At 60.5% G+C, this 15,211-nt stretch overlaps 1 protein-coding gene across 2 annotated transcripts in view; it reads left to right on the plus strand.

Annotated features, from left to right (window-relative positions):
* SEZ6L (seizure related 6 homolog like) overlaps window positions 1-13,302 on the plus strand; it is a 36,516-nt gene extending 23,214 nt beyond the window's left edge. Inside the window, exons 4-17 of one of the 2 annotated variants that reach the window (XM_061466520.1) lie at window positions 3,631-3,823; window positions 4,310-4,495; window positions 4,604-4,769; window positions 5,576-5,742; window positions 6,075-6,269; window positions 6,359-6,497; window positions 7,756-7,952; window positions 9,345-9,539; window positions 9,635-9,826; window positions 10,016-10,210; window positions 10,855-10,887; window positions 11,024-11,138; window positions 11,363-11,465; window positions 11,724-13,302. In XM_061466520.1, the coding sequence (XP_061322504.1) occupies window positions 3,631-3,823; window positions 4,310-4,495; window positions 4,604-4,769; window positions 5,576-5,742; window positions 6,075-6,269; window positions 6,359-6,497; window positions 7,756-7,952; window positions 9,345-9,539; window positions 9,635-9,826; window positions 10,016-10,210; window positions 10,855-10,887; window positions 11,024-11,138; window positions 11,363-11,465; window positions 11,724-11,753 (2,106 nt within the window). In that variant the 3' untranslated portion in view covers window positions 11,754-13,302. The remainder of the gene's footprint in view (window positions 1-3,630; window positions 3,824-4,309; window positions 4,496-4,603; window positions 4,770-5,575; window positions 5,743-6,074; window positions 6,270-6,358; window positions 6,498-7,755; window positions 7,953-9,344; window positions 9,540-9,634; window positions 9,827-10,015; window positions 10,211-10,854; window positions 10,888-11,023; window positions 11,139-11,362; window positions 11,466-11,723) is intronic. The other variant, XM_061466521.1, reaches the window with a different exon arrangement.
* The last annotated feature ends 1,909 nt before the right edge of the window (window positions 13,303-15,211 follow it).

Genomic DNA, 15,211 nt, shown 5'->3' on the forward strand with positions numbered 1-15,211 from the left:
GGAGCATGCATTAGTGGGCATGCTGCATGCCAGGCCTGCCGCTGCACTTGTGCTGTGCAGTCCCATCAGAGCCAGGGGTCTGGTCCAGGCACAGCGGTCTCCAAAATGCTGCATCCCACAGCCTGATGGGGATTGGAGCAGGACAGGGGTCTTGATGCTTTTCATATGATCTCCACGTCAAACCAGGCCCCGGTCTCCATGCTCTGGTGCACAATCCTTTCTTCTTCTTGAGCTTTCCCCATGTCACCATTTGCATCCAATTAAAATCCATTCACTTTTAATCTGTGTAATTAAGAACGTGCATTAAAAGCAGTAGCAGCTCCAGTGAGCCAGTCCCTGCCATCCCCTGGTGCGCACATGCAAGGGGCTGACCTCCGGGCAGGGCTGCAGTGTGGAATCGAGCCCTGGTGAGAGCCTGACCTGGGACTGGGTCGTGCTGGGCTCCTTTCCACAGCAGTAACTTGTGCCCCAGCCCCGCAGGGTGCCGAGGATGGGCTGCTCTGCTGTAAGCTCTCCTCTGTCCATAATCCATCAGGTGACACCGCTCCTGACCTCACTCTGTTGTAAGCTGAGATTTTAATGGAGCATAAAATTAGCCTCTCCACCCCCCAAGCTTTGCATCTCACTTTGCTGATGCTTCTAAGCATTGCAAGCAAATTAAATCACAGCAGCGGGGCTGTGCTGGCTGAGCACAACCTCACCAGGAGCTGCTCAGCACCCTGTCCTGAATGCGTGCTGTGGGAGCTGGAGAAGGGTGCTGAGCACCCTGGATGCCTGCATCCTGCCCTATTCATCAGAGGGCAGGGGGGTGCCAGGCCCATGGATGCGGGCTGATGTCCTCCTGTGTGACAGCATCAGCAGTGCCTGACCCTCGCTGCAGGCAGTGAGCTCTGCAGAAGGCTTTTAACCATTTAGGCAGCAGCAGTGACGTGATTTATGTCCCAGTGAAGCTAGGAATAGCATTCATGGCAAGCACAGCAACAGATTTATCCCCTCTCTCTGAGGATGTTCACACAGGATACGTGCTGATGGAGGAGGCAGGCAGCATGGCGCAGGAACTCGGTCCATCTTTCCATGCAAGCCCACCCTGGACATCACCCCTGACCAGTGGGGCTGGTGCAGAAGCTCTGGGGCTTTTCTCACTGTCACAAACAGGCTTTGCTGTAAGACCTGTACCCAGCTGCTCCCCAAAGCCTACAAGAAGAGCAGGAAAGACCAGCAAACAAGGGAGCTGAACCTGGAGGTGTCCCTGCCCAAGCTGCGACTGGTGAGGGGGGGGGCAGCCAGCCCCCAGCAGCATCCCAGCACCCAGCAGCATCCCAGCTCCTTGCAGCATCCAGCCCCTCAGCCAGGGCTGGGGAGAAGGGGGAGAACACAGCAAAAGGACCTGTGTGGGGCTGTGTAGTGCTCAGGGTCCCTGCTGCGCTCTCTGCCGGCAGCATCGCGGCCAGAGCCGCGTCCCCACGCCAGGCGGGTGCCCTGCACGGCCCTGCCAGGGCTGTTAAACTGTATTTATGGCTCTACCCCTTGAATCTTCTTGGCAGGAGATAGAGTTTCCCTCGGGAGATCTGTCGTGGGTGAGCAGGGCTGGCAGCCGGAGCGAAGGATCCCTCCTGTCTTCCCAACAGGCTCTTTAGGCGCTGACACTGGTGCAGGCTTTGATCAAAGCAGGAACTCGTCCTGGCCAGCCCCTGGCAGGGACTCGCACATATGGTCCCTCTCGCAGCGCTGCCGGTCCCTGGCGCGGGGCCACTGCCTCGCCTGTACCCGCCACTCGCTCCCGGTCCCCGGAGGATCCTGCCCGCCTGGCACCGGAGCTGTGCAGCGACACCCCTGCTCCAGGCTCCCCCGAGCACGGGCTTGCAGGAGGAGGAGGCTGCTGGTGCAGCTGAGCCATGTCCTCAGCACACGGCGCCCTGCAAAGGGCTGCGAGATGCTGCAGCACTCACCAGCTCCGTCTCTTCCGCAGAGCCCTGCAGGCTGGAGCCGCTCCTTGAACCCCTTTCCCAGCAGCAGGGCGTGGGGGGAAAGAGCATCTTGGTGGCACTGAGCTGCTCGAGAGCTCTCCTGAGCGTTCCTCTTTCCGGTTTCCCAGAGCGATTCGGTGCTGGATAGTGTGTGCGATGTTGTCCATCAGAGGAAGCTGGTGGGGAGCAGGTTTGTCTTTGAGTGATTGCAGAGCAAAATGTGTTTTAGAAACACCCTGGAAATGTCTTCGCGGTGATTCAGACCCAGCTCAGGAAGCAAAGCTCTGCCCCAGTGGGAGCCGGGGGGAGCCGTTCGCTTTAGCATCCCTGCATACCATGCTCCAAATAATTCATCCCTGATAACACAATTCGTTCCAGTTATAAATAATCAGACCTGAGCCCCGGCAGCAGGCTCAGGGTGTGCACAGCGTGCTGGGGGGCAGTTTCCAGGACAAAACCTGGAGAAGAAGAAAGGACCCGGGGGCAGGTTGGGGTCTGGGGATGCACTTGGCTTGTGCTGCCGATGCACTGCGCAGTGCCCATGAGGACTGAGGCCTGCTCTGCCCTGCAGCGAGGACCAGAGGCTCTGCAGAGCCCCAGCATCCTGTTGCAAAATGAGGCAAGATCTGTTTCTCCTGAGTTAAAAGGATGCTCTGGGGTGAGCCCAGCCAGGCTCTGACCCAGCCTCAGCCTTTCCAGGGCTTGTGGATCTCTGGGGCAGGCAGGGAGTTACTCAGTGGGGTTGGGGTTGTTCCTCTAGTGGAAATCTCCCTTATTCCAGCAGGTCAGAGGATGCCAAGTGCTGCTGGTGGCCCTTGGAGCCAGGCACATCCCCACCTCGTGCACCGGAGGCAGGCACAGTTGTGACAACAGCAGCAAATCCTCCTAGTCACAACATGATCGGGAGCGCTCGCAATCACGGGCTAAGGCTGTGGTGTGAGCTAAATATAGAGCCCCGGTCCTCGCACACTTAAGGAAACAAATGATCTGATGAGCATCTTTCTGCTGAAATATGAGCCCATTTATTAAGCTAAATGGACGTGAAATGCAAATGTGAGGTTACTTTTCAGCTATTTCCAAATAATAATTAAAGCCTTTTGGGACCACTCATTAGGCACATTTGCTGTGACTCCCCGGTGCGGAGGAGGGATCCTGGGGAGGATCCCTGGTGAGCACCGAGCCCTACATACAAATGTACCCTGGTTTGGTTGCAGACCTGCCCCGCTGGGACCAGTGAGCCTGCTCCATGCTTCATGCTATGGTGCCTCGAGGTGCAGGGCTGCTTCCAGGGCAGATGCAGTGGAATTGGGATCCCACATACCCTGACTCATGCTATCCCTTCACGTTCCTCCTGTCTAACTCTCCTTGCCTGCTCAGACAGCCAGTTTCAATAGGGAAGCAGATGCACTCACCTTGTGCTGCACAGAAGCATCCAGCTTCAGAACACACCTCAAGTGTGCAGCTCCAGCTCCCTGTGCCCGCAGTCCCAAGGGAAGAGGTCAGCAGTTATAGGGTTCCTTTGGGCTCATGCTGTGCACAGACAGCTCCATCACCACTGAACAAGCAGCTCCTGTCCGTGATGATCCCCATGCTCTGTGTGCTCATGGCTGGGATGGGACCCCCACCTTCACCCCACAGCTCACGGGTCTCTGCTCCCTCCCAGGTGAAGAGCGTGAACCTGTCGGACGGGGAGGTGCTCTCCATCCGCGGCGTGGACGGCAATGCCCTCGTGGTCCTGGCCAACCAGACGCTGCTGGTGGAGGGCCAGGTGATCCGCAGCCCCACCAACACCATCTCCGTCTACTTCCGCACCTTCCAGGACGAGCTGGTGGGGACCTTCCAGCTCCACTACCAGGGTGGGTGCCTCAGTGCCAGGGGTGCGTGAGAAGGGGAGGGATGGGGTGTCGGTGCCGTGGGGCTCAGCCTGCAGCGGTACGGCTCCTGTATCACTGCGTGCCCACGCTCAGAGCATCACTGGCGCGGGTGGAAGAGCCCTTGTTGTGACCAGAGCAGAGGTACAACACACACCGATGTCCCAGAGCCCAGCACTGGCTGAGCTCCTCACACCCTCCCTGCCCCGTCTCTGTCCCCGTGCAGCAGCTCCTCCTGCACAGCTCAGCCTGCGGGTCTATTTTTTCCTTAAAGAGCTATAAAAAAATAGATGAGTTCAAGAGAATTCTCTCTAAAATAGAAACTGGGTCTGGGCAAAAGCAGTAACAGGTTGAGAAGCAGCAGCGTGGCCGTTTGCCGGTGCTCCGCAGCCGGCACCCGCAGCGAGGGCTGTCACTGTCCCCCCCTGACTGCGACAGCCCCGAGCCCCGGAATGTGTGTGCTCGTTGCAGTGTTTATGCTGAGCTGCAACTTCCCACGGAGGCCCGACTTCGGAGACGTCACCGTGATGGATTTGCACTCGGGGGGAGTTGCTCATTTCCACTGCCACCTGGGCTACGAGCTGCAGGGTCCCAGGGTGCTGACGTGCATCAACGCGTCGAGGCCGCACTGGAGCAGCCCGGAGCCCATCTGCTCAGGTACGTGCCCCATCAGCCTCGGTGCTGGGGAAAACCGGGGTCCCCAAGGGGAAAAGGAGGGCTGTTTCCTCCATGCCGTGAGTTGAACGCAGCGCTCTGTGTTGGCAGCGCCCTGCGGCGGGACGGTCCGGAACGCCACCATCGGCCGCGTCCTCTCGCCCAGCTACACTGGGAACCAGTCGAGCAGCATGTACTGCGTGTGGGCCATCAGGGCCCCCCCGGGCCAGAAGCTGCACCTCCACTTTGAGAAGCTGCTGCTGACAGAGAGGGACAGGTAAGGCCCTGCTGGAGCTGCTCGTAAGCCCAGTGCCAGGTCTGTGGGGACCCTGTTTCCCATGGGAATGCTGGAGCTCTGCTCTGCCCGGGGTGAGGAGCAGGGAGCTTTGCTGGGACCTGAATACACCAAAACCTGGAAGCTCCAAACCGGTCTCAGCCCCTGCCCGGTCACACCTCCTGGTGCCTGGTCTGCAGGATGAGACCTGCGATGCTGTGGGGCGGCACTGACCCAAGTTCAGGGTGCAGCATGGAGGAGGCTGTCAGCAGAGGATGATGGGGTTGGGGCAGAGAAAGGGAGGTTCATGATCTATGTGTTCATGCACTCAGGAGGCACAACAGGTCTTGGGCAGAAAGAGCTGCAAGAAGCAGCCACGGAGCCCCAGCCCCTGTATCCTGTGCTTTGAGCCAGGAGATGTTGCAGGTCTGATCCTGCTGGCTGCAGGGTGATGCCGTGTGCTGTGTGCTGTGTCACACCGCACCTTTCCTCTCCCCAAACACCCACTGCTCAGCCACACGGTGCAAGAAGCTCTAAGCCCCACGCTACAGCACCTGTAACACAAAGAACACGCTTATGGTGCTGATCCTTGTGTTTAAAGAGCATTAGCATTCAGTCTGGTAACAGGCAATAAAGCAGCTTTATGGCTTGTAGTAAAATGAAAGAATAAAGCCCCTGTTTATGGCACAGTAAAAGAGACTTATCTGGCTGCTGATCATTCGTTTGCATGATCCCTTTCCACTGCTGTGCTCCGGGAGGGGAGCGCAGGGCCGCTTCTGCCATGTAACGTGCCGTGTCCCCCGGTGCAGGATGGTGGTGTACAGCGGGGACACGAACCAGTCCGCGGTCCTCTACGACTCGCTGCGTGCCGACAGCGTGCCCTTCGAGGGGGTGATCAGCGACGGCTCCTCCATCAGGATCGACTTCCTGGCCGAGGAGCCCGCAGCTGCCACGGCTTTCAACATACGCTTCGAAGGTGATGAGCTTGGTACCCGCAGCGATCCCAGCTCAGCAAACGCAGCAAGCGGTGACACAGCAGCGCGTTACTGGTGCTGGTACACAGTGGAAGTGGGGTTTGGTTAAGCCCGTGCGGCTCAGGACAGATAAGCTGTTGTTAATCCTAATTGCCTGTAAAATTCGCTGTGCGAAAGGCCATCCGTGCGTGGTGGGATGAAGGGTTTGTAGCTGGGGATGAGCCCAGGGCTCACTGAGCAAACCCCAGAGCTGAGGCTGTGAGGGGCAGGGGAAGGCAGCGCTCCCCCATCCAGCTCCGTACCCCTAGGGCTCATGGGGGATCTTCTCTTCCAGCCTTCGAGCGGGGCCACTGCTACGAGCCCTACATCCAGAACGGGAACTTCACCACCTCGGACCCCACCTACAACCTGGGCACCACGGTGGAGTTCACGTGCGACCCCGGGCACTCCCTGGAGCAGGGTCCTGCCGTCATCGAGTGCGTCAACATGCGGGACCCGTACTGGAACGACACGGAGCCGCTGTGCCGAGGTCAGTGCCAGCACCGCAGGGTGATGCTGGCTGCTGGGACAAGCATCCCCTGGACCCTGCTGAGCCCTGCCTGCCTCTCGCTCATGCAGCCACGTGCGGGGGGGAGCTGACTGCTGTGGCCGGCGTGATCCTGTCCCCAAACTGGCCGGAGCCCTATGCGGAGGGGGAGGATTGCATCTGGAGGGTCCACGTTGGTGAGGAGAAGAGGCTGTTCCTGGACATCCAGCTGTGAGTAGCCCAGGACCTCTCTGCTCCACCAGTGCAGTATCCCCACTGCCCTTGCCCCAGGGATCTGCACCATTTCCCTGTTCCTCCCCCTTGCAGCTTTCCTAATCCCCTATGATGCGCTCAGGGGAGGCCCAGGGCAGCACCCAGTGCTGCTCCGAGTTCAAAGCGATGTTACACCATCCACTGCAGTAGTTAATTGCTCCTGAGATGGCTTCTGAATACTGTCACAGGCAGGCACATTCTGAGGTCAGAGGGGTATGGGATGCGATGTTCAGGCTGGGAGCCCTTGGCACGATAATGCTGCTGATGCAAAGGGAATCTCCTCCGATGCTATTCTGGGTTCTCAAGGGGAGGGCATGTTGCAGGTGGGGGCTTAGAGTCATAACGGTTTTAAAGCTCCCTGTAAAATCCCACGTGGGAGCTGCCCGTGCACCTCTCCCAGCTCTGTGGGTGCTTGGGCTGAGCAGAGCTGGAGGCCGAGCGCTCTGAAGCCATCAGACATAAATGTCACCGAGGAAATCGTGTTTGACAGAAAGCAGAGGCTTCCTACAAATGTCAGCTCGCCACGGGGATGAGCTGGCGCCTTCCAGGAACGCGCTTAATAAAAGGCTTGGGGATCAGCTCAGGTGCCTCCAGACAAGGCGGAATCACACAGCTGACGTGCAGGGCAGGGGTCCCGCAGAGACCGAGCACGTCCTGGGCCTCAGGTGGTGCACACACAGTACCCGGACTGCCCAGAGAGCGCCCCTGACCTGATGGAGATTCCTGCGGGGCTGGGAGCATCCTGGTGCTGCCAATGGGAAGGGGAGGATGCGGGGATCCTGCCCCAGCCCCTCCTGTGCTGCCCGGCACAGCGCTGGCTGCTGGAGGTGCTCCCCTTGCTGGTGAGCAGGATGCGAGCAGGGAAGGGTGGAACCTATGCCCGTCCCTGAGGCTGAGCTGATAACGCCCTCACTATCAGCACCCAGGGAGGAACAGCCCGGCAGCAGGGCTGCTGCCATCAGGGATTCCCTTGGGATGTGCATCCATCACCCGCCCTTTGTGGGAGCAAGGAGGGAGCCCCGCTTCCAGCCCCCAGCTCCAGGGGCAGCCGCATCCCTGCTGCAGCAGGGGTGGATGGAGGCTGCCGCCGGTGCTGGCCCTGGGTATGGGGCTGGGCTCGGCGCTTCCCGGCCCGTCCCAGCCGCCGGTCAGCGGTCCGGCGCTGCCCCCTCGCGGCAGTCCCCTCGCGGTCTCACCCGCTCCTCCTTCCCCGCAGCCTGAACCTCACCAACAGCGACATCCTCACGGTTTACGACGGGGACGAGCTCACCGCGCGCATCCTGGGCCAGTTCGTGGGCAGCAGCGGCCCGCAGAAGCTCTACTCCTCCAGCCCCGACCTCACCATCCAGTTCCACTCGGACCCGGCCGGGCTCGTCTTCGGGAAGGGGCAAGGATTCATCATGAACTACATCGGTACGGAGAGCGGGGCGCTGGGGGTGGCCCTGCCGCTGCTGCGCAGGTGGGGACCAGGACACGGACCACGCTGTCCAGGCGCTGGGTTGTGAAGCAGGGAGCGCTGTGACTCCAGCGCGTCCCACCGAGCCCTGCAGACCCCCCAGCCCCGCTGCAGGTCTCAGGGTCAGTCGCTGCTGGGGTGTCCCCTCTTCCAGGCTGGCAAGAAGGCAGAGGCAGTTTTGGTCCTGGTCTGGCCCTGTGCAACTGCAGAGCAGAACAGGGAGAGGAACTGTTGGTAATAGATGTACAGGACTCCCCACACACACACACAAGCTCTGCCAGACACAAAGCACCGCAGTGGGGTGTCCTCCCAGGAGGGGTCACGGAAGCCCACGGAAGGACGGGCTCCTGAGATGGCTGTTCACAGCTCCTTGCTCCAGAGAGGCTCAGACTGCCCTTGGAGATGTCTGTTTGCATCCTCCTTGGGTGCAGCCGTGTCTGCCAGAGCAGGGAGGCTGATGCCCGAGGAAGGGACAAGGACTGGGAAGGGCACTTCTTCCCCAGGGCTGCCCCTGCTCTCACTGCTGCCTCTCCCCAGCCTGGCTTCCCCTGGCAGGCTTCTTCCAAGCCTGATTTCTTCCTGCTGCTGCTAGCTCTGGTTAGGAGCTGCAGAACAAGCTGCAATGCAGATCACCTGTGAGCCTGCAGGTCCCTCCTCACTGCACTGCAGCACATGCAGCCAGGCTCAGCCATGGGCACGGGGCTGGGGGGAAGCAGGGCCGGAATCCTGCACCGGAGCAAACCTGCTGTGTCATGACCGCAGAGCCTGTACTGCTCCTGTGCCTGCAGCCAGAGCTGAACCCGCTGTGCCCACGCTGCTGTGCTCGTCCTGATGCCAGCACTGATACTGCCTTGTTTTTACCAGCACAACCCCCTGCCTGCTTTTAGGGTCAGGCCTGGGAAGCCCCCTTCACCCCAGAGAGGGACAGTAGTGATAGGCCAAGGGGGAATGGCCTTAAACTGAAAGAGCAGAGATTTAGGTTAGATGTAGGGAAGAAGCTCTGGGAAGATGGTGCTGAGGCGCTGGCACAGGGTGCCCAGAGAAGCTGTGGCTGCCCCATCCCTGGCAGTGCTCAAGGCCAGGTTGGACACAGGGGCTTGGAGCAAGCTGCTCCAGTGGAAGGGGTCCCTGCCCGTGGCAGGGGCTGGAGCTGGAGGAGCTTTAAGGTCCCCTCCAACCCAAAGCATTCTATGAGTCTATGATTCTACCTGCTGCTGCCCAGGGGCTGCTGCATGGGCCGTTTGCGGTGCATGGGGAGGGACGGGCGCTGGCAGAGCTGGGTGTCTACACCCCGTGGCTCCAAGGAGGGCTGCGTTCAGTGGCCACAGCAGCATCCCTGTTGGCTGCAGAGGTGTCCCGCAACGACTCCTGCTCCGACCTGCCCGAGATCCAGAACGGCTGGAAAACCACATCACACACGGAGCTGGTGAGAGGGGCCAAGATCACCTACCAGTGCGACCCGGGCTACGACATCGTGGGCAGCGACACCCTCACCTGCCAGTGGGACCTCAGCTGGAGCAGCGACCCCCCCTTCTGCGAGAAGAGTGAGTGCCCCAGCAGCGTGCGCTGCGTCCCCATCGCATCCCCTGCCACCGCTGCCGGGCCCGGGGCTGCGGCTCAGGCGGCTTCTCCTCCCCAGTCATGTACTGCACGGACCCGGGGGAGGTGGAGCACTCGACCCGGCTCATCTCCGACCCGGTGCTGCTGGTGGGGACCACCATCCAGTACACGTGCAACCCCGGCTTCGTGCTGGAGGGCAGCTCCCTGCTGACCTGCTACAGCCGTGAGACCGGGACGCCCATCTGGACCTCACGGCTCCCGCACTGTGTCTGTGAGTTGGGGCAGCTGCTCCTGCTCTGCTGCAGCTCAGCTCCTCTGCCTGGGGGGCCAGGGAGCCTTTTCCTGCACCCAGCTGCATGGGGTGGTGGAGAGCTTTGAGCTACCTAACGGGGGGTGGCTGAGACCTTGGGTGCTCTCAGCTCACGCCCTGGGGCTCACCCCGGGATCCGTTCCCTTTCAGCCGAGGAGTCGCTGGCCTGCGATAACCCAGGACTGCCGGAGAACGGCTACCAAATACTTTACAAGCGCCTCTACTTGCCAGGAGAGTCGCTGACCTTCATGTGCTATGAGGGCTTTGAACTCATGGGGGAGGTGACCATCAAATGCATCCTGGGGCAGCCGTCCCACTGGAGCGGACCCCTGCCCATCTGCAAAGGTAACGGTGCGGGGTGGATGTGGGCCACGGGGACCCCAACGCCTCTGTCCCCAGCCTGGGATAGCCCAAGGACCTTCATCCAGCTGCAGACCCCGTGGTTCTCGAGCTGGGACCTAAACTCATCTGAGACCTGGATCCGATGATGCAGCTCTGCTGCCCTGGGGAGGGGGAGAGAACCCCCCAGCCATGGTGCTGGCAGTGCGGGGCAGGCCTGGCTGCTCGCTGCTTTGCTGCTTCCCATAGGTGTTTGCTCATCTCAGCAGGGATGCTCTCCTTGGGTACCCACCAGTATGGGAGAGCTCAAGCCCAGGAAACCCTCTAAGTAAGGGCTGGGTTTTAGTGCCCTTTTGGGACACAGGAGGATCCTCCTATTGCCACCACACTTCAGGGATGGATTGTTCCTAATTACAGCTTAAGAAGCCCTGGCAGCAGGGCTCTGTGGGTACGTTTGGCTGGCATCTCGCTTGCACAGCCCCTCAGTCCCCTGCCTGTGCTTACAAGAACCTAGAACTGATTGAAACCTGCAGGTTTGCAACATGGCTTGGGACCAAATGGGGCAGAGAAACCTTGGGGCTGGGGTTCCCATGCAGCAAGCACCCGGTCAAACCCAGTTACGTACCAGTAACTCTCCATTTCTCTTCTAGTGAATCAAGACAGCTTTGAACACGCTCTGGAAGGTGAGTGAAATGCATCCGGTGGATAAGCCCTGTGCAGGGCCCTCAGCCAGAGCCTGCGTGGAGCCGGGAGGAGGGAGGGGAGCAGCAGAGGGGTTGCAGGGTGTTTGCAAATGCCAGCCTGATCTTGCCCTTTTAGTAGCAGAAGCTGCTGCAGAGACATCGCTGGAGGGAGGAAACATGGCCTTAGCCATATTCATCCCGGTGCTGATCATCTCCTTGCTGCTGGGAGGAGCCTACATCTATCTCACAAGGTGACGAGTGCAGTTGGTGGTGAAGGACGTGGGGACATGCCTGGGGCTTGCTCAACATCCCAGAGTGGTTTGGGTTGGAAGGGACCTTCATAGCTCATCGAGTCCAACCCCTGCCATGAGTCCTGGGAATGGTTCCGAGGAGCAGGGCACTGAGCCGGGATGTGGGAGGCCGGGGCTGTCTGTGCTCCGTTCTGTGCAGCCCAGTGACTCCAGCTCTCCCGCAGGTGTCGGTACTACTCCAGCCTCCGCCTGCCCCTCATGTACTCCCACCCCTACAGCCAGATCACGGTAGAAACGGAGTTCGACAACCCCATCTATGAGACAGGGGTGAGTGCTGCTGTGCCCGCTGCTCCCAGCACCACCCTGATGGGAGCCATGTGCTGGGCCGGGTGAGCAGGGTGCTTGGAGTGACGGGAGGCTCCATCCCTGTTGCTCCCCGTGGCGGGGTGGGTGGCAGGGTCCGGGTAGGGAAGGCATCGCTTCCCCAGGAGCAGAATAACACTCAGGGCCTCTCTTTCCATCTGGGAATGGTGGGATTATCCTGAGAAGCAGCTGCTCCTTCACCTGGCTTTTCCTTCCCTCCAGGAAACAAGAGAATACGAAGTTTCGATATAAGGACAGTGGTAAGAGTCTCTGGCTGCGAACTTACTGTGCTCTCATAGACCTTCCTCAGTAACTAATCCAGAGCCCACGTGGAGTTTGGTTGGACCCCTGGACCTGCTGTTGTCTTTCCTTTTGCCTCTTTCTGGAAGATTTTACTGTTTTCTTCACTGTATTTATTCTATTTAAGCTGGGGTAGGTGTGCTGCAGAGCCCGGGCGCAGGCAGCAGCGGGGCAGGGCTGGGTCCAGCGAGGCCAGGGCAGTGTGAGGGGCTCCCACCGCGTCCCCCAGCGCGGGGACACATCCCCTGGCTCTGTTCACACACACACAGAGCGGGGTTATCGCGGTTCTGGTGTCAGAATTAAACCCGTCTCCATCGCAGGAGCCCGCAGCCCACTGCAGGGAGCCCAGGTTTGCCACGGGGTCCCGCAGCCCTCCCCACCCCGCGGCTCCCAGCTCCCCTCTGCCCGAGCAGGGGCCGCAGTGGGTTGTGTGCCAGCAGCACGGGGACCGTCCTGGCTGTGGGAGCAGAGCGGGGCTCAGGACCGCTGCCGGCCGGCACAGGGGTGGCCTGGCACGCACTCCGTACGTCTCGCTTTGCTTTCCCTGCTTCGCTTTGGATGCCGGAGAGGCGGCGGGCCGGGAGTCCCAGCCCTACGGAGAGGCACTAAGCAGTGAGCCCAGCAGCCCGGAGCCATGGGGAGCTCACACAGTGAAGGGGAGCTCTGCAGCCTGTGCCTCTTCAGCCACGCTCGCCATGACCCTTGCCATGAGAACCCAGCGGTCTCCCCTTACCCCTCGGTAGCATCTCAGGGTAAGCAGGATGGGCTACAGGGGGGTCCCCAGCGTGCAGGTGGTGGTGCCGGGCGGGCACCAAGGCAGTGCAGCCCACCCAGGGCTCTGTAGCTCCCACCTGAAGCCCCCATGCTGGGGCTCATGGTGGGACAGGCAATGGAGAGGGGATGGAAATGGAGGTTATTGGGGCAGGAAGGGCAGGCAGTGCCTGGCTCTGGCACAGACCAGCCCGTGGGGAGCAGGACAGGCAGGGATCAGCCCCTCAAAGCAGGTCCCACCACAGACAAGCCCCAGTCGGAGCCTCAGCACCCCCTGCACTCTCCCAATGCCTTCACCCCTGCCAGAGCCAGGCACCACAGGGCTGCCTCCCATCCCTGTGGACCCCTAAGGGCCACCTCCTCCCCAGGCCCCCCATGCCACCAACCTCCATAGCCAGGCCCTGGGGAGGGCAGCGAAGCCACCACCGTGTCCTGGGCTGCCGGTGCCTCTCCTTTGCCCCTGTAGAACAGCAATTGCAACCACGGGAGGCTGGTTTAGTTCCGGGGTGGTTCGTGCATCTCTGCAGTGTACAGCTGAGACTGAGGGGTGGTTTTTTCCTTTAAAAACAATGAATGTGTGTTTGTAATTTGTAAAGGTTAAAAAAAAAAAAAAGGAAAAAAAAAGAAAAAACGTGCCAAAAATGTACGAAGCATTTCATTTCCCTTCATACAGGTCTGTTTTTATAAGAACAATGTGAAAATTGCTGGGATTAAATATTTTTGAACATGATGAAGTGCTTCCGTGGGGAGCTCGAGCGTTCAGCGTAACCTCGGTGTAAACTGTTCTGTGGTTTGAATGTGGGGAACCAGTTTGCAGAGCCCTGGGCCACAGGCAGGGTCCCGTTGATGCACAGAGGGAGCTGTATCCTGCCCTGGTGCGGCCCCGTAGTGTCCCCCTGCTCCCATGGGATGCGTTTGTCTGAGGCTGGCTGGGAAGGGGCTGAGGCTCAGCACTGGGGACATCCCTCCTCCATGGGACACCCCATGGGAGCCAGCACCAGCTCCCCCCAACCCCATCCTCCGCCTGCACCAGCCCAGCCCCAGCACTGCCTCTTGGGGTGGTTGGGATCTGGGTCCTGCCCAAGGCACTGGGACCCCACTGGAGACCCCTGGCCACACCACAGAGGATGTGCAGAAGGTTTGGGCGAGCCCTATGGGGCGGGGGGCCACGGGGACCCATCCGGCCCCACAGCAATGACCCATAGGCATCACCTCTGTGCTGGCTGGGGCAGGGTGGCTCCCCATAACCACGGGGAGAACATGGGGGGCTGCCTTGCCCACCTCCATATGGCTCCACAGCGGTTGCTTCCTGCGCTGCTGCACTGCCAAGGAGCAGGGTCATGGGGACATCCCAGTTAGATCCAGTGTCCAAGGCCAGCTTGGAGCAAGCTGCTCTAGTGGAAGGTGTCCCTGCCCGTGGCCCGTTGGAACTGGAGGAGCTTTAAGGTCCTTCCCAACCCAACCCAAACCATTCTGTGATTCTATGAAACACCATTGCCCCATGCCTGCAGAGCCCCACGTTTCCCTGGCAGGGGCAGTGGCCACTGGGGAGGGACGGGGCGCACAACCCACCCAGGGCAATATCCTTGCTGCTGCCCAGCTGAGGAAACCTGGAGCCTCCCATCCATCCCTGCACGAACAGCACAACAACCCTGTGCCCTCGGAACGTGCCTTCAAGCCAGGCTGCGATGTGCCATCAGATAATGGCTTCCTCCAGCAGCCGTCAGGCTACTGCGGAGGGGCGCGGGAGCCAGGGCTGTGATGCGCAGCGCTCCCGGAGGAGGGAGCTGGGGTTATTTTTGGACAGAAATTGCAAGGGAATTAAAATGAAGCGGGGGGGGGGGGGGGGGGGGGAACCTCGCTGCTGCCGCTGCTCCGCGGTGATGTAAAGCAGGAGCCCAGCTCCAGCCTCCCGCTTTGTGCTGCCGTTGAGCTGTGCCCGGGCGCAGCGCTGCGTGCTCGTCCCTCAGCCATCACACAGACAAAGGACCCCGTGGGCACCCACCTGAGCTCCGTGATGCAGCAGCAGGGACCCCTCATGCAGGGCAGCGTGTCCCGGGGCTCATGGGCCGTAGCTGGGTTTCATGCATCCATTCAGTGGCCACGTTCCTGCACCTTCCCCCATTGCTGGGGTGTTTCTCAGCAGGAACCAAAGCAGTCTTGGGGGGATCCATGCAGAGGATGGAGGGCTGGGAGAGCAGCTGACCCCAGCCCCAGCTCTGCTATGGGCTTTGCTCAGTGCTGGAGGCAGGAACCGGCTGTGGGGTACCCACAGTCACTGGTGCCAGCGGTGACAGAGCCCTGAGGCGGTGCTGGCGTCTTTCTGTGCAGCATCAGAGCAGCAGCAGCATGGAGTATGATTAAAGAGCAAAGAGCAGGGACTCGGGGCTGGGCTGTGGAGGAGCAATGCTCAGGGCCAGGAATGCTGAGGAGGGGAGGGGGGGGAGGCAGGGCTGAGCCATGCACCCATGCTCAGCATCCCACCCATGGCCTGGGCACAGGCTGGTCTGGAGGGGACTCAGGGAGCAGGAGCCTGCATGATGCTGATCTCGGCTCGGGGAGCACAAGGAGGGCCCCTCCGGGAACACGTCCCTGCTCCAACCTGAACACTCCGGGAAACCCTGCCCTGGCACAAGCAG

The sequence above is a fragment of the Pezoporus flaviventris genome, unplaced genomic scaffold (assembly GCF_033815535.1).
Source record: "Pezoporus flaviventris isolate CSIRO_AGI_PZ_B2104156 unplaced genomic scaffold, CSIRO_AGI_Pfla_v1 ptg000041l, whole genome shotgun sequence".
Classification (NCBI taxonomy): domain Eukaryota; kingdom Metazoa; phylum Chordata; class Aves; order Psittaciformes; family Psittacidae; genus Pezoporus; species Pezoporus flaviventris.